Source organism: Dermacentor albipictus, chromosome 7 (genome assembly GCF_038994185.2).
Source record: "Dermacentor albipictus isolate Rhodes 1998 colony chromosome 7, USDA_Dalb.pri_finalv2, whole genome shotgun sequence".
Lineage (NCBI taxonomy): Eukaryota > Metazoa > Arthropoda > Arachnida > Ixodida > Ixodidae > Dermacentor > Dermacentor albipictus.
The window spans coordinates 114,182,164-114,200,834 of record NC_091827.1 but is presented as its reverse complement, the minus strand read 5'-3'; the positions used below and the strand labels follow the sequence as shown (position 1 = coordinate 114,200,834).

At 46.6% G+C, this 18,671-nt stretch overlaps 1 protein-coding gene across 4 annotated transcripts in view; it reads left to right on the top strand.

Moving 5' to 3' along the window:
- The window catches only part of PolQ (DNA polymerase theta), a 241,147-nt gene that overhangs the window by 28,081 nt on the left and 194,395 nt on the right, over nt 1-18,671 (top strand). For 3 of the 4 annotated variants that reach the window (XM_070522614.1, XM_070522613.1, XM_065438974.2), the window contains 2 exons: nt 142-257; nt 11,540-11,699. In XM_070522614.1, coding sequence (XP_070378715.1) covers nt 142-257; nt 11,540-11,699 — 276 coding nt within the window. Of the gene's footprint in view, nt 1-141; nt 258-11,539; nt 11,700-18,671 lie in introns of those variants that run through there. The other variant, XM_065438973.1, reaches the window with a different exon arrangement.

The following is an 18,671-nucleotide window of genomic DNA, read 5'->3' as shown; positions in this document are numbered from 1 at the left end:
ATGTTCAGAAAGAATAGATTGGGGCTTTCGAGGGAAGCCTTTCCCAATCGGCTCGTATAATGCAGGACAAAGCAGATGAACTGCTTTGAACTGTGCTGGCTGTGTGGGGCTTCAGTGCCTTCCCTTTCTCTTTGCACTCAGGCAAGACGCTGGTGGCCGAAATCTTGATGCTGAAGCGCATCCTCGAAACAAGGACCAAGGCCTTCCTCGTGCTCCCATTCGTGTCGCTCGCCCGTGAGAAGGAGCTAGTGCTGGCCGTAAGTGTTGATCACCCGTTTACTTGAAAGGCTGGATGACCTGTTCAAGTCATTTACGCGACGTATTGCCAGAAATAAGTATCACCACACTGGAACACTCGCTAGACAGAACATGCTCAGGGATGTCCTATCTACTTGAGATTTTCATACTCCATTCTTGGCACTTGTAATGTGTTATATGAATGATCAGCTTTGTTGTTAAACTGTTAAGGCGTCTCACTCCTGTTAAGGCATAATTTTGTTCCAGTACAATAGCTGGTGTTAAAAGTACACCAGAGTTACCCTAACCAATTCCTTTGTCTGCCCACTGTTTTGTATGGTTAGCCTGGTGAGCTGTTGCCAATAGAGGTCTTAGTTTTTTTGTGGCAGCAAGTATATGGACACATGAGGTGCATTTCTGTCATCGCTGTGAGGTTTGTTCCAGTACAATAGCTGGTGTTAGAGTACACCAGAGTTGCCCTAACCAATTCCTTTGTCTGCCCACTGTTTTGTATTGTTAGCCTGGTGAGCTGTTGCCAATAGAGATCTTAGTTTTTTTGTGGCAGCAAGTATATGGACACATGAGGTGCATTTCTGTCGTCGCTGTGAGGTTCCGTATAAAGTCCAAGGGCGATAAACTTGTTATGAATGATCAGCTTTGTTGTTAAACTGTTAAGGCGTCTCACTCCTGTTAAGGCATAATTTTGTTCCAGTACAATAGCTGGTGTTAAAAGTACACCAGAGTTACCCTAACCAATTCCTTTGTCTGCCCACTGTTTTGTATTGTTAGCCTGGTGAACTGTTGCCAATAGAGGTCTTAGTTTTTTTGTGGCTGCAAGTATATGGACACATGAGGTGCATTTCTGTCGTCGCTGTGAGGTTCCGTATAAAGTCCAAGGGCGATAAACTTGTTGCCGTGTGCTGTATGTTGTATGTGCGAGTCAAAGCAGGTGAGGGTGAGCCGGCAATGACGGCTCAGTCTCCTGGACGCAAAAGTGGGGAGGAAGTGCGCTGTCTTCCTTCGAGCGCATGGCTCCGGAGGGAGCGGAGAAAGGGGGGACGCACTCTACTCTGGTGGCTGCTGCGCAGCTGCTTGCGCGTGCCCGAGCTGCGCTATCTTGAAAGCCATCTGCGACGGAGACAAAGTCCGCCACACGCTGTGTTTTCGCGGCTTAGTTCGCATTGATGCGAGACGCAGCACAGAGGTCAATTGGCTTGCTTCTGGTGCCGCGCTTCCTTAGTCCAGCTTTCTGACAGAGAGTTTCCACGGTCGTTGGCTCAGATGTGTTCATGTTTTCTTGTGCATGTGTGACACCATGCTAATAATTTAGTTAGTATGCCTATGTTTACAAATTTATGTGGCTGATAAAACTACTATCCTTACTTCGTATAGCTGTCCACTAATTACTATTGCAATCGATGCCACACCTTTTGGGCAAAACTATGACTTTTTTTGCCTTTCTTACCATTCACATATTGCACACCTTAATTTACTGTGGAATAAAGAACTCTGCTTTTGCTTTCCATTTCTGGTCATACACTGCACATTGGTTGTCTGAGGGCAACTCAATATATTAGTGTGCCAAAAGCATGGCCTCTGAGATTATGGTGCACCACACTGTATTAATAAGTGGTGTCCAAAACATTGCGGCCATGATGTATTTTCAGCTTCTGTAATACCTTTTGTTGCCTCCAGTAAGTAAAACCTTGGTAATTCGGATTTCATGGGACCGAAAGAAATGTTCAAATTGACTGAATGTCAATTTATCGAGGGTACCGAGAGAACAATGCCCAAATGCTTAATACACCTACACGGTTTCTTTTACCGAATGAGTTGGCAAATCCTGTTTCTATTTTGCACAAGAGCAGTCGGCAAGCTGAAATTCTAGTATTCTCGTGACTGATTAGCACTCGCAACGGCAAAGACCTTGCGACGTCCTTGTCTTCATTTAAGATGTGCGTTTCACTACCGTGCGCCCATCCTGATTATTATATTGCCAGTGAGCTGGTCAGCAACAAATTGTCCGTCTATCACAATGTAGGTGGCAAATTTGATGCCAGCATGTGGGCTGTGGTATCGCCTATGGATTGCACTGAGTCAAAACGAAACTATTGCTCACCGCATCTGCTGCGAATGAAAGTGCGCTTGCCATCGATGCAATCATGGATGGATGGTGACTACGCATTTCTGAAGGCACACAGCCAACGCGCTCCGAGTCAAAACGAAACTACTGCTTGCTGCATCAGCTGCCAACGAAACTGTGGTTGTCATCGGTGCTTTGATCGCGAATGCTGACCATGCAGTTCTGAAGGCATGCACCTAACATGCTCGCAGTCAAACTGAAACTACTGCTTGCCTCCACCACTGTAGATCAAACCACAGTCACAATCGCTGCGATCACGAATGGTTGCTAAGCGGTTCTGAAAGGCACGCAGCCAACATGCGTAGAGTCGAAATGAAACGGCCTTTAGGCACTACCACTGCAGGCGCTATTGTGGTCACTATCGGCATGATCACAAATGGCGACTACACAGTTCACAAGGAATGCACCCAACGTGGTGTAATGTGCACCATCAAATGCAAAGGATAAGGGCTATAAGGACAAATAAACGCGAACCATTCTGGCGTTCCTGTTGTTTTCCGCTGATGAATGGCAATGAGGACTCTGCTGCTTCGTTTTTGGTTGGACACTAGTGTCGCCTTTGCACTTTTACGCCGCGCTCCTAGGTTTGTCTGAATGAACTGGTGTGCGGCAAAATACACCTAAATAAACCAAAGTTTGATGTCATTAAATATTGCATACGCCTGCCGGGACCAGAGGACTAGTCCGAATGATCTGATCTTCTGCATTAAGGGGGGTTGAATTTACGAGGTTTTACTGTACACAAAGGCATGGCCTTCTAGCTCAGTTTGTCACTTAGAAGGGGTCGTTGTTGGGGGTTGTGATTTGGACACCACGTGTAACAGAATATCATGCGAGGCTGATGCATGTGTAGAAATTTATCATGGCATTATGTACTTGGAAAGTATTAGTATTTAATAAACACAGAGCAGTGCAATAGAACCCCATTAATATTGTGATGGGGGGTCAGACAGATAAAAGTGAAGCACGATTTATAAACAGACTATATGCAGTACCGGGATGGCCAAGATGGCTGAACACGCGCAACGTCCCGGTCATTGTCATCTTCGTCATTAGTCCAAGGAGGCGTTGGAAAAGTATGGCTTCAATCGGGATGTGTGCACGACATCACAAGAGGACAACGTAGATGGTAAAGAACTGTCCAGTGGCGCGATCTCGGGTAATGTCACTCAATTGCCGTAAAACCCTGTAAGATCCGGTGTAACGTGACAAAAGTTTTTTGGAATGACTTACACGATGAGATGGAGTCCAGAGAAGTACAAGAGATCCAGGAGAAAAGCAGAGGTGTTAGTGGTTGTAATCATAGTGGTCCTTCTGAAACAATTTCAAGTCAGATAGCCGCTCATGAGTGGTCTGACGTGCCAGTTGGGCTCGCATGGCAGCATCGCGGGGCATACTCTGTGCTATGTTGTTTGACAGCAGGGAGTAATGTGTCATAAAGCAATGCTGTGTGGTGGCCAAGCAGTAGGTGAAATGGTGAAAAATTGGTGGTGTCGTGATGGGATGAGCTGAACGCAAATGTGATGTATGGCAAAGTATGACAAAGTATGTATGATCATCAGACATGTACATCGCCAACATATTGGTTAACATGCGGTTCAGCCTCTCGGTGAGCCTGTTGGCTTGTAGGTGGTATGCAGTAGTGAGCTTGTGCTCCACAGAACAGGAACGAAGGAGGTCATCAACAAATTTGGACGAGAAGTAGTGGCCTCAGTCTGTGAGCAGTTGCCTAGGGGTGCCATGATGAAGGACAATATCATGAAGTAGGAAATCGGTGACAGCAGTGGTGCACCTGGTCGGTAAAGCTTGTGTGATGGCATACCACGTAGCGTACTAGTCGGTCGCAGCTACAACCCGCTTGTTCCTTGAAGTAGACGTAGGGAATGGGCCAAGGAGGTCGAGACCAATGCGGTAGAATGGCTCCAAGGGTATGTCAATGGGCTGTAGAAGGCCCGCAGGTAACGCTGAGGGCCGTTTGTATCACTGGCAAAGGTCACACGTAGCAACGTAGCATCGAACAGATAGGTACAGACCAGGTCGGAAAAGCTGACGCCGCACGTGACCGTATGTGTGGGTTACTCGAAGATGGCCAACGGTTGGGGCATCGTGGAGTTCCTTGAGAACAGTAGTACGAAGTTGCTTGAGGAGAACAAGCAGAAGCTTCAGGCTGTCGGGAGTGGTACTATGACAGTAAAGAATATCGTCGGGAAGCTTAAACGGAGCGATGGAGCAATGGGCTGGGCTCACAAGAATGGAGGCCACCTATTATAGATCGTAATGTGTCGTCGCTTTTCTGTTGATTGCAGATGTTGGCCAGATCTGAAATAGCCGTCACGCTCGGTGGCATCAAGAGGGTCGACACAGTAGCGGGATAAACAGTCAACATTTTGGTGCATCCGGCCACACTTGTATAGAACGTCAGAGGTGTACTTCTGTAACCATAAAGCCCAGCGACCAAGCCTTCCTGTAGGATCCTTCAGGGACGAGAGCCAGCAAAGGCCGTGGTGGCCCATGACGACAGAAAGCTTGTGGCCATATAATAAGTAAGGGCGGAATTTTGCCACAGCCCAGAATAAAGTGAAGCATTCGCGCTCAGTTATCGAAAAAATCCGCTCTGATGACAAGAGAAGGTGGCTGGCGAAAGCAATTACACATTCCCGGTCGTTACGTCGTTGGGCGAGGACTGCACCTATGCCATGGCCACTAGCGGGTTTGGAAACTTTTGTAGATGCCGAAAGGTCAAAATGTGCCCAAATAGGCAGTGATGTAAGTGAACTGACTAGGGTTGGGAATGCGGTTGCTTGGTCATAACCCCTAGTAAACGAGATGTCCACCTTGGGTAGGTCAGTAAATGGCTTGGCAATGTTGGCAAAATTTTTGACAACGCGACGGAAGTAAGAGCACAATCCAACAAAGCTCCGGACATCTCTGACTGAGCGACAAACAGGAAAGTTTGGTCGGCACGCACCTTGTCTGGGTGAGGTTGGACATTACTAGATGACCAAGAATGGTGATGTGAGGCCGAGCGAAATGGCACTTAGAGGAGTTAAGTTGCAAGCCAGTGCAGCAAAACACATTGAGATTGGCTGACAGGTGGGTCAGGTAGTTTTCAGAAGTAGGCAAAAAGACAACCACATCATCTGTATAGCGAAGATAAGTAGACCACCCATAGCCCCTAAGGAGAGAATCCATCATTCGCTCGAAGGTTGCAGGGGCATTACACAATCCAATAGGCATAACCTTGACACTGGCAAAGTGCATCTGGTGCGACAAACAGTCTTCTCGCGGTCTGTGGCATCAACAGTAATCTGTCAGTATCCAGAGCGCAGCTCGATGGAGGAGGAATATGTGGCTCCGTGGAGGCAGTCCAAAGCATCATCGATTCGGGGCCGTGGTAAATATCCTTACGTGGGATGTTGTTCAAATGTCGGCAATCAACACAAAAGCGCCTGCTGCCGTCTTTTTCTTTGGCTAGCACCACAGGAGGTGCCCATGGACTGGAAGAAGTTTCGATAATGCCTTTTGTGAGCATTTTGTCAACTTCACCTTGGGTCACCCTACGTTCAGCGAAGGAGACATGATAGGGACAGTGGCGGGTAGGGGTCACGTCCCCTGAGTCAATTCAATGCTGGACAACAGATGTTTTGCTCAAAGAATAAAAATGGGATGGTATGACTCCAGGAGATGGCAAAGGTTGGTAGCTTGAGCAGGAGAAAGGTCAGCAGGTATCATTCTGACAAAGGCATCATGTGGCGAACTGGTTGTGGTACAAACGAAGGATGAACTGGAGTGACTGGTGGGATCTAACACGAGGTTGAACATGATTGCGTGACGTAATGCACGCTCCAGAAGTTGAGCAGCGTGGTGCGGTGACGTTTCTGACAGCTGAAGGTGTTTCCTAAAAAGAAATTACTCGCCGTATTGCTGCCGTGTACGTTGAATGTTGCATTTCATTGGCCACTGTGAAGCGTTGGAGCAAATGGTTCAAAGAAGGACGTGAAAGTTTCAAAGACGATCCAAGACTGGGCCAAAGCCACCGTGCAGTCAGCCCCAACAAAATTTGCAAAGGCTGGTGGGTCGATGATACAAGAACGGAGGATAAGCATCGCTGAACTGGCAGAGCGTGTGAACATCAGTCACGGTTCCGTTCACGCCATAATTCACGAACATTTCGGTTATCGGCTCTTGTGTACTCAATGGTCACCCAACATTTTTAACCACCGCCAGAAGACGGAGAGGTTTGGCGCTGCCTTGACTCATCTGATCCGATATCGCAATGACGGTGATGACTTTTTGTCTGCAATTGTGTGTGGGGACGAATCATGGTGCCATTACTACGAGCCTGAAACACGATGACAAAGCTTACAGTGGAAACATTTGAATTCACCACTGCAAGGAAAGCAAAGGCAGTCGTTTCTGCCGGAAAGGTGTTGACCTTTTTTCAATCTTCAGAGGCCATTATTGATCAAATTTGCTAAACCTGGAGAGAATATCAATTGCTTCCGATATTGTGAAACGTTGGATCAGCTGCATGTTGCAATCAAAAACAAACGATGTAGAAAATTGAGGAATGTGGTCATCTTGCTCCATGACAATGCCTGTCCCCACGTCGGTGATGTGCTTAATACAAAACCGGCAAGGTTCAAGTGGGAAACGTTGCAACATCCGCCATACAGCCCAGACCTGTCGCCTTGCAACTTCCACATTTTGGAGCATTTGAAAAAAAGTTCAAGAGAATTAGATTCGTGTCGGACGATGACTTGAAAAAGTCAGTTAGTCTTTCTGAAACAGCAACCCAAGGAGTTTTATCAGGCGAGAATCACACGACTCGTTAGTCAGTGGGACAAATGTCTAAATGCCCATGGAGACTACTTTTGAATTAAGTACCCCGTTTGTCATATATTCGCATTAGCTCACTTTCATTTGACTCGGCCTTGTAGATTTTGCAGAACTCCTGCTTTCTATATGTGCTCTTTGTTGTGACTATAATTTTGGTGCAGTTATACTCACAATACACGACCAGTGACAGCTGCTCCTGGACAATACATTGTAACAAAAGATAGCGTCATTGAGATTTTTCCCGGGTCGTTGCATATGCACAAAAATGTAAACAAGGTTTTTGAATGACAGAGGAAGAAAAATGCAAATGAGAGAAAGACAGGGAGGTTAACAAAGTTTCTATAAAATATTTGTCCTCAACTTGTTCATTTCACGGCCTTCTCATTTTTTATATCAGTGGCATGCACTACTTTGCCATGAATAAAGGGAAAATCAGACATCCACCCGTTCGTAGCAATTGCTACAAAGGAAACCCATACGGGTTCCTCGAAAGAAGAGCCTCATAGTTGAAGAAAAATGCGTCCTGGTCCGGGACACGGGGACCAGGACGTCAAACTACTTTGCCAGTTTCAAACTGATGTAGTTATAAAGTTCGTGTGATACTTTATTTACTTATTAAAGAGACAGAAAACATGGAAGCATTGATATAAATTATTTCGGGCACAATCTTTGAGACATGCTAGTATATTCTTTTATGAAAAAAATATATATTTTATGTGTCTTGAGACTGCATAGCGTTCAAAAATCCGTTTGCAGCATCTTTTGCAATGGCATTGCAGTTATCATTAATGTATTCGATCCCTCGATAAATTCTATAAAGAGGAGGCCGAGCTGCAATGTGAGCCCCCCCCATACGAAATTTCTGGCTACACCACTGGTGACTACCTTCTTGAGGCGACAACGAAGACCAGAGCTCATGACAGAAATATGAACCTCGGTGTCAACAAGGGCAGAGATAATCGCGCCATCAGCGTCAATGACCAGCATACAAAGCCAAGTCGGCAGATTAACTAGAGAGTTTTGGGGCAGAGTCGTTGATGCAGCTTTACCTCCGGGTGCTGCATCATCTAGGCTTCTGAAGTGAACGAGCCACAGTTGCTTGGTGACATAGTGCGGTGAGGTGGCAGGGAGCTTGGGGTTGGTGACCTCTAAGTGATGGTGAGCGGCTGGACCATGTTGTGGCAGCGTCAGGATTGTATGGGTGTGCCGCAGATGGTGGCTCAAAAGGGCCGTGATCAAGGCGGCAAGCATGGGCAAAAGATGGAGTGCGTTGCGGGAGTGACCAGCAGTTAAGTAGCGAGCAATGCGCCTGACATGGCGGCAGTTAAATCAGATAGGTAGGTCGATCGTCTTCCGTTCTCCAATCAGCTTGATAATCACCCAATCACCTTTGATAATGAGGAAATGATGTCGGGGTCCCAAATGTGGACATATGGCTGTCCACGGCACAAGCAACGGGAACTTCCAAATTCACGAATTTGTGTTGCATAATGGCTTGGACGAGTGCAACCGCTGGTGTGTTCAAGTCGTCGGCATTAGACTTGGCAAAGAGGCTAGCTGAAGCCATCGCTTTGATTTTGCAACGGACAGTCCTTGTTAATTCGGCCGAAGGTAGTGAAAGCTGAGATGGCAGGCACTTTGCACATGAAGACGTCGCAGTGGTGTTGGGAAGCCGCGCATATAGTCGCTCAATAAGGCGGCTCTTGGCCTGCTCGAAGTGCTGGCACTCCTTGATCATGGCATTGACGGTCGCACAATTTCTGCACATGAGCGGATTGAATGTGTCATCCGCTATCCCTTTCAGGACGTGGCCAACCTTGTCAGACTCTGGCATGTCGCCATCAGCTTTATAGCACAGCGCCAGCACATCCTGTATGTACGACAGGTGGACGATTGAACTCGAGTTTGCAGCTGTTTCTTCACAGCGATTTTTTGACTGGAGGCCTTACCCAACATGTCACAGAGCTTTTGCTTAAATGTATCCCAGCTCCCATCTTCGGCCTCATGATTGTCCTACCCCAACTTCGCCGTTCCACTCAGGTAAAAGACCGCATTGGCTACTATCATGACCGTCAGGCTCCAGAGATTGTGATTGTTCACCCATTCTTATTGTGTCAGCCACTCCTCAACGTCGGTGTCATCGGTCCTGTTGAACGTGCCAGGGTTTAGAGGGTGGGCTAAAACACTTGTGGTTCGCGGCACAGACGACATTCTGACTGGTCTGCTGTGGTGGTTGCACCGCAGCGCCGAACGCTTCGGAACTCCATCGTGTGGCGACAGTACCCTGTAGCTCCACCAATGAGTGACGGGGTGTCAAATAGGTGAAAGGGAAGCACAATTTATAAACAGACTGTTTACAGGAATGGTCAAGATAGCTGAACACGCGCAACGTCCCATCCATGGTCGTCTTCATCGTTAGTTTAAGGAGGTGGCTTGTAATAATGTTTCTTAATGGACCGTGGAAAAAAAGCTTTACAGTAAGCAAGGGTGCAAATCACCACAGCCAACTCAGAAATGGGTCTGAATGTCTGCCAGTACAGTTATTACATGTCTTCGCGCTTGTACTGACACCGGCAATGGCACGTGCACTCATGTATAATTAAGGCACACACACAGTGTTCTGTGACAGTGGCTTCTTTCTATTCTGGATATGCTTCACAGCATAACACAGCTCTTTTGCAGTAAAGCTGACTAGAGAGAGATGGCGATTCTGCAACTTAAGACCCTTTCAGGCCCCAAAATAAATGTCGCCCGGTGCTGGTCTGAGAACTAGCCTCCCCACCATTATAGTATATTTTTGGACTGCTGTGCCATGCCCCATTTTGATTTTTTTTCACGCTACCCAGTTCTAACAATTAGCGGTTATAACAATGGAATTTTCGTGGCACTTATATATTGTTATAAGTGGCTTTGACTGTATTACAGAAAGGTGATGTATCAAATTGGAACATAATACATGGGAGTCAATGGGATTTAGGTCGGGACTCCAAAAATGTGGTGTAGCAGCCGAGAAAATGCAACAGATAGGAATATGAATATCAATGAGTTTTCGCTGTATGTCAGTTCTTGACCTGTTCCGCTACCATGAGCAAGGTGGGATGCAGTGAACACACTCGTCTGCACTTATTTTTTCCTGATTTCAGTGTCATGTCCACTTTTGCTTGCATTATAGAAATGATGCCTAATGTCGATACAGAGGAGGTGTGGTTAGCTGGAGCGCCAGTTCTTAAAAATACAGGTCGCTGGTTCAAAACCAGATGATAGGCATTGTTTTATTGCGATAGCAGTTATGTGGACACTCCAAGTGCATTTCTGCCGTCGCCGTGAGGTTCTGTATAAAGTCCAAGGGCGACAACACCATCACCGTGCGCCCTACTTTGTATGTGCGAGTGAAAGCGTTCGTGGGGCGCCGACGATCGCGACTCAATCTCGCTAGTGGGAAAGGGATGAATGCGAAGTGGAAACGCGCCGTCTTCTCTTGCGCACGAGGCACCCAACATTGCAAGGCGCTGGGGCGAGGGGAGGCGGCGTTCCCTCCGGCTGCAACTGTGCACGTGGCGGCTGCGGGTTGCACGGCCGTACCTTGAGAGCACTCAGTGTTGGGGGCGGAGTTCTACGTACATCGGTGGCTTGTAGCTTTGTGCGTCCTATGGGTCCTCGGTGCTTGTGATAGATAGCACGAATGTCCCTTCGCTAACTGTTGCTGCCACATTTCCTCACATTTTGACAGCGAGTGTCCGCAGTCATCCAGTGTGATGTGTTCGTGCTTGCTGTGCATGCTGACACCACGCTTATTTAGTTAGCAAGTGAATTCTTATAAGTTGATACGGCCGATAAAAGTACTATGCTCATTTCGCATGGCTGTCTGCTAATTTTCCATTGTAATTGATGCTTCGCCGTTCGAGCGAAACTGCATCTTTTTTCCTTCCAAGCCTATTTTGTTTTGCTATCACTTGCAAGAGCTGGCTGACAAATCACTTGCTCGCTGCTCCCGAGTTGGTGGTGTGTGGACTGGCGTGTCGTCGTGTAGGAAAAATACTCTATAAAAACTTCACAATACATCTTTAGACAAACATGTGACAATGGCTCAATAGCCACATTCCGTTGGTGAGCGTAAGGTTTGGGGTTCGGCTTCTGATCGTGGCCAAGTGGGTGCAAGGCATGACTGCTCGTGTATTGCGATGCCTTGGGTGCACTTCAAGGAACTCCAGGTGGTCCTAATTAGCCGGGAGCACTCCACGACAGCGCCTCTTGTAGCCTCTGTGAGTGTTGCTTTGGTACTTGTTTGGCACAGTGTGATGCTGTGAATCAACCGTGCAGGAGCTGTTCGGAGGCTGTGGTGTGCGTGTGGGTGGCTTCCTAGGCCAGCGGAGACCACCGGGGGGCCTCTCTGCTGTGGACCTGGCAGTGTGCACCATAGAGCGTGCAAACAACCTGCTCAATGGGATGCTGCTTGACCAGGGCACCCTGGGGGAATTGGGTGAGTTTGGTGCTCCCTGCTTTGCCAGTGTGGGCAGTGCCTCGTAGTGGATGGTGAGATCAGAATTTGGATGATACGAATGCCACTGGGTCATACTATAAGATATTCGTTGTGTCTGAAATTTCCATCACCTGGGGGCTATAACTAAAATTACCGTATCGACCAAGGAGGTCTCAAAAATAATTGCTGGAGTGGGAATGATGTCCCGAAGGTGAAGCCACACCACAGCCATCTTAGGAGTGGCATGATAAAACATTAGCTTATGGTGAAGAAGTGCTTTGCTCACACTTCCCACAAGTTAATCTTGGCCTATTTTACCAGACAGATACTTATCTACATGTATCTGTATTACTGGTTTCAGTTATGTAACCCGAACATGCTGGCATATTTTATTAGAGATAACATTATCAATACTCAGATGAAGTCACTATTTTCATTGGGAACAACCAGCTTTTATTTTCTAATTAGCCTAGCATTACAATAACTGAGCCAAATTGCTTAATCTATAAGAGAACGTCACCCTACAAGGCTCTATTTCAGAGGTGAAGGGTAAGCGTTGGCTTCACTACGCCTGGTAAGAAGCTATGGTAGCTTCCACTCCAGCAATTTCTTTTAAACCTCCTTGGTGTAGACTCATGTAAGGGCCGCACTTTTTTTCCCACAATTTTGACGAGGTGCCGCCATTACACAGGACTGAACCGTGTGGTCGAAATGGTGCCGACGCAGCCTTCACTTGTGCACGCCCTGGAGCCCCATTTGTGCTATGGTACAGTCCACTTATAGCAGTACCACATATACATACCTGCCAACCCTCCCGATTCACCCGGGAGACTCCAGATTTTTTACTGAACTTTCCGATTGTATGATCAGTCTTATATCTTCCAAAAAGAGCTCTCTGTTTGCGCAATAATGCTTCCTGCGAAACGTCACCGTGGAATCCACAGCCACATCGTGATCGTCAGCATCACCAACAACGGCTGCACTAGCACCATTGCTATCATCGACTAAGCAGCCGACTACGGTGCCTAATAAGCCGACCAAAGCCAGAGCCAATGTAGCTCTTGCATTTGATGTATGCCTTCCTCCATGGTGCATTGTTGCTGCTGCTTGTGCGTATGGATTAGTGTTGGCTAGGCCGTTTGTGTGCGGTGTACCGTGTAAAGTTACAATCCTCGTGTGCTTGATGCCATGTCGCTATCAAAGCCCAAGAAAAGGTATTCGCAGAAGTTTTTGCGATCTTATACTTCTGAATTTCTGTGCTTTCTGACATCAAGAAAAGGCGAACATTTTGCATTTTGTACAACGTGCGGATGTGATGTCAGCGTGTTTCACGGTGGCAAAGGCGATTGAAAGTGCACATTTCCACGGCGAAGCATCAAAGCTATGTTCGCACCGCTGAGCAGCAAGACAACATAGTGAACTTTCTCCAGAACAACTGTGACGACAGTGTCATGTGTGGAGTGCCTGGTTACGGGATTCCTCGTCGAACACGACCTACCCCTTAGTGTCGGCGACCACGTTGGGGCCTCTTCTGCTGAAAATGTTTCTGAAATGCGACGAGGTAAAGCGTTATGGATCTGGATGCAACTCTGAAACGCAACTCTGCAGAACGCTGAGGTGGCCAACCTGAAATATTTCACAGGCATCGCTCTCGAGTCTTCGTTTCTTGCTCTCGAAGCTGAGTTTGCCACACTACAGGCGTACATTCTTCCAGAGGGCATTCTGAATGAAGAAAAGTGGGATGTGCAGTGGTCTATGGCTGGAGAAATGAAAAACACTAATGGAAAACATGTCTCACCGAGTTGCTAAGGTGATGCTGGATTTACTCGTGATACCGTATAGCTACGCTGAGTGTGAGAGCATTTTTCACACGGTGCGAAAAACTAGCACTGAATTCCGCTCATCGATGTGCAACACAACACTCCAACACCTGCTAATGAAAGGGCCTTCGGTCGGACCATGTTTTGAGCAAAGCTACTCCGACAAATTTTTGAAGTCGGCAAAGTGTGCTAGTGCAAGGTCCCTGCCAAAGGAGAGCACTGCCTGAAAATTTGAACGAAGCTCCCCTCCCCTCCCCTTGGCGTGAATAAATATCTCCAGATTTTTTATCTTGCCAGGTTGACAGGTATGCATATAAAGATATATCGGTTAAAGCGATGAGTCGACTTAAGAGAGTCAACTTGTATATCAGGGCTATCAAAAAAAAAACATATATGATGATACGTCATTTACTGCATATCGGATATAACAATCAAAATTTTGTCTTCTGGATAGTGTTTGCCATGCACAATAATCGTGAAATTTGCATTGCTAAGTTCCCCCTAGCGATGCCGAAATGGGGCAATACATTTGCCTATGCGAGTTTGTATCTGCTCCCATTAACTGCGCAGTGCGTCCTGCCCGCACGCTGATTGCGAAAGCCATGGAGAGCATCGCTAGTTGGCGTAGCGCGCCACAAGATGCCACCAGCTGCTTCGCGTCTGCGTCACCCTGGATCGTGCTACGCAAGAGGAGAGAGTGAAAAAAAAAAAAGGTGGCAAGTGAAGCGGTGCCCACCCTTTGCCCCCTTCTCAGCAAGTGCAGGAATGCGCTGCAGAGGCAGCAGTGGATGGCCCAGTTAATAGAAGATGGCACCGACAAAGCACAATGTTGTGTCGCTTGAGGCAAAGCTGAAAATTTTGTAAGACTCGGAGTATGAACCCATGCAGGAGCACCGCGATCATGTGGACTGCATTCAGCGGCCATCCGATCAATGGAAAAGGTGGGTTTCGTGTGCCAGGGCGAAACCTGCTATAATGGTGGAACCAACACGGTGGAAGCCGCTGACATTACCGAGCTCTGAGAATACATCACTACTGACGATGAAACAGGTGGTGTTTCCATGGTGGGATTTCTGAGTGCGAGTAGAGCTGCCTCGTCATGCAAAGAGATCTCTAACAGGGCAATCGTTGCTACAGACAATGGCGTTGTGCGACGGGGGCGATGAGATTGACAATGATCCGTCTTTGACACTGACCCCGATGTCCCCGCGTAGTGCACAGTCGTCGATTGAGTCGCTCATTGCACACTAAGTTATTGCTGCTAGTGTTCGCGCAGCAGCTGGACATCGAAGTTGTGAACTTGAAACTCCCGTGAACGCAAGTGCAGATTTCTGACTATTTCAGCATGCCTAACGCTTGACATGCTGTTTAGAGGTATAAATGAATGTTTTATTTTTCATATATACAACGTCTACTTTTTAGTGCTAGTACCTGCCATGGTTGCTCAGTGTCTATGGTATTGGGCTGCTGAGCACGAGGTCGTGGGATTGAATCCCGGCCGCGGCGGCCGCATTTCTATGGGGGCGAAATGCGAAAATACCTGTGTACTTAGATTTAGGTGCACGTTAGCAGCAGGTCAACTACCTGTCAGAATGTCGTTATGGTGTAAAAGAGGCAAACTTATGTGAAGAAAGGACAGGACAGGAAACAGTGTCAATTTATTTTGCAACAAGTAGTGTTGGTTGCAACGCCACGAACTGGCTGCAACAGCAAAAAAACATGCATTCTGACATGCTCACCACATTAATGCCAGCAGTTGTGGTCTGCACCAATGGGAAAGGCTGTTCATGTCGCCAAATTTTTTTAGCACGTAACAAAATGGACTTTAGCCGTGGAATTTATTGAAGGTGCGCGATTACAAAATTTGTGTTGAACATGGAAATGACAGTAAGTACCTACTGTGCAGTAAAATTAGTTGAAAGCGCCCCTTACAGTTGATCATGAACATTGTCTTCTTTTTTTTTTGTTGTACCGTTCACACTTAAGCAATTACAAGGTGGCTGACAGTTTAAAAATATAACATGCACCTCAGCCAAATAAGCAGAGCATAAACAAACAACCAAGTGTAGATAACGTTCCACTCAATAAACAACTTAATCAGAACTCATTTTGGGACCAGAGTTCATTGGAATCTCAACCATGTAATACACTGTACATCATAGAAAATAGAACAGTAATAGAGGAGAAAATCAAGTCACCAGAAGATGAGGCGAGTTGAGCATGCAAACTTGCAGGAACTAGCAATTGCACTGAGAGCAATAAAAGCAACTGTATATCTAAATTCAACAATAATTCAATATTGTGAATTGTGGTTGTCTAATGAAAAAATGGTGCAGTTAACACTCGTCAAGTTTATTCAGAGTTGCAATGTAATGTAGCTTAAGGGAGGAAATAACGATATTGTTACTGGGAGATCTGCTAAGAAGGGCGTTTATTTACATTTTTTTTGGTCAGAAGCGGTTCAATAAAGGTGACGGGCAATAGACACTTCGTCCTTCTCCTGCCCGCTATACAGCTCAGCATCTTTGACATGCGCAGGATAACTGACTCAGAACAGTATGTCTTGTGTTTTATAATACTAATTGTCCTACAAACAAATTGCACCATTTTCGGTTGACTTTGCATTAGTTGCAGCAGCACAAAGCTTTTAGTTGAGTTGAATATTTTTGACTCGATTTGTAACGAAAAAAAGTTAGGTTATAGCAAACAAAAAAAAAGAAGGGGTAAAGTTTTCTTGTATAAACTTTAAGCCCGTACAGCAGTGCTGAGACATCAGACATCAGCAAGATGCCGTGGATTTCAGAGTACTTTTCACATGCGTGGGGCACCTCTTGCCAGCTGGTAGGGAAGCTACAACCCACATCATGGGTTGGCCGGAGCTCGTGTGTGTGCTGCAGATGCCCAGCGGTCAGAGCTGGAAGATCATATCTCAGTTTTCTTTTTTGCAGTCCGAGTGATTTTCTTGGAGGCTGTAGCCAAGTCTGGTAAACTCGCTAATTTGAGCCTTCGGCTCCTTTACAATGCAGTGTAATCCTTTATTATCTCAAAACTATTCGATGGTCTTGAGCAGATGCTGTCCAAATTTCATGTCAGGGGAAGCTTTTGCAGAAACTTGAAGCCTTTTTTCCCATCTTTTCTGGCATACCTAGGCTTTGCTTATGGTAAGACTGATACTATTTCTGGTATTACAGAAATGTGATTTACCAATACAGTAGAGCCTAATTCGTACGTTCTGGATAAAAAATGTGAAAAAAGAATGTGCTGATCGGGAAAACCTACGACCCGAAGTCACAAAAAAGAATTTGGCAGACTCAACTGTAGTTGACATCTAAATAGCGCGAAGCGTTGCAGCACGAAATGCCAATGCGATGCGCGCCAAGCTGGAGAGGCTTGAGCTTGCATGAGACGCACATTGTCGTTTTTGTGGCTTCGCAAGCTTACGTTTGCACTTTGCAAATTCGGCCGGGGTCGTCACCTTTTTCGGGTGGGCATTTTAGCGGGAATTTTTGCGTGCCCACTCGGTGAGAATCGTTGTGGCCCTAGATGACTGTGTGCTCTGCTATTTTACTATTGCGTAGTGTTTTAAGATGGCAAAGAGAAACAAACGCAATTGAGCTGGTGCGCGATGCTGGAATATGATGCCGCCAGAGCAAAACATGAAGCTTACTTCGGGTTGCTTGCACCAGGGCATGGCAGTGCATTCGGCTTATTGCCTATTAAAAGCGTGCAGTATGTTTCCAACAGCACTACGGTGTATGTGTTGTGAAACAGATAGGTGAACTTGCCCAACAATGCACAATACTAAGTTGAAGAAACTTGTCGCATAAGGGTTGGGGGCGAGATCTGTGTATTTGACGTGTGACAATCTGCAACGAGATTTGTTGATAGTGGAAGAGAAAACTGAGCACGTGCTGGCATTTTCACATGACATGGATGGGCGAGTACTGCAGAGAAGCTGCTATGGCAGCTGCCTACTGCTCTCATTCTTGCGTGCCTCGTGTCTTTTCTTGCTCACACGGGATCTAGCGGCCGGAGAGCGTATCATACGATCACACTTTGGCGATGTGCTGAATGTTAGTGCGGAAAAATTGCGTCTTCTAGGAACATAGGAACCGGTTGAAAAGAAGCGTCACTGTATTTGGCTATTTATCGTGTTCTTGATCGCGAACGTTGGCACTGGGAAATCATATCATGGAACCACAAAGCACAGTTAAAAGCACAGGATTTTATTTGTACGTCCCTTCACTTGATCTGCTTCGTCATTTCTAACTCTTCTTCCTTCTCTTCAGCCGTACCCCACCAGTCGTCTTTATAATGTCGGCTGGCTCAACAGCGAACACGTGATAAGCTTTCCCAAGATCGATTTTCAAATATATTGTTGTGCCAGTTAAATAGGCAACACAATCCTGAATATTATGTAGCGGGTATCGGTTGGGAACAAGTGCACTGAATGCGGTCAAATAATCACCACAGGGCTGCCAATCATTGTTCTTCTTAGGCACCATGTGTAGTGTTGAAGACCACGAGCTTCATGACGGTTGAATGATCTTTAGTTACAACATATGCTCGAATTCATTGCGAGCAACTCGAAGTTTATCAGGACCGAGTCGGCGGGGGCGCTAGTGAGCGGGCGGACCTATGGTAACAATATGATGGGTTACAGTGTATTAAGGGGCTTTATGCATCGTAGGCTGTGTAGTAATCTTCGGAAAGTTTTTAAGTGGATCTGCATATGATGAGGTAGTCAGTTTAATGAAAGTAGGGTTGAGAGCAGTAGCGTGCGACAGAAAACCATTGACTGACAGACTCGTAAAGTTATCCACAGGCGACAGCGGCTCATGTCCTCGAGCAGATGAAAATGGCTCAAGAAATGTGCCCCTAAGATCTGACAGTGGATGTCTGCTATCCAAAATAGCCTTGGCAACCTTCTCTTAAGACGGAGATCAAGGGTAAGAGACTTCCGTCCATAAGTTGCGATGACGGAAGAGCTTGTAGGGGGGTTGACCTTGCGTGAAGACGCCGCTCAGCTTTTCACGCAGGAATTATACTGATCTCTACACCCGTGTCTACCAACAAACGCAGTTCTCTGGTTCGGTAGGTCATACAGTTGAACCTCGCAATAACGAAATTGGTGAGGAATGCGAAAAAATTT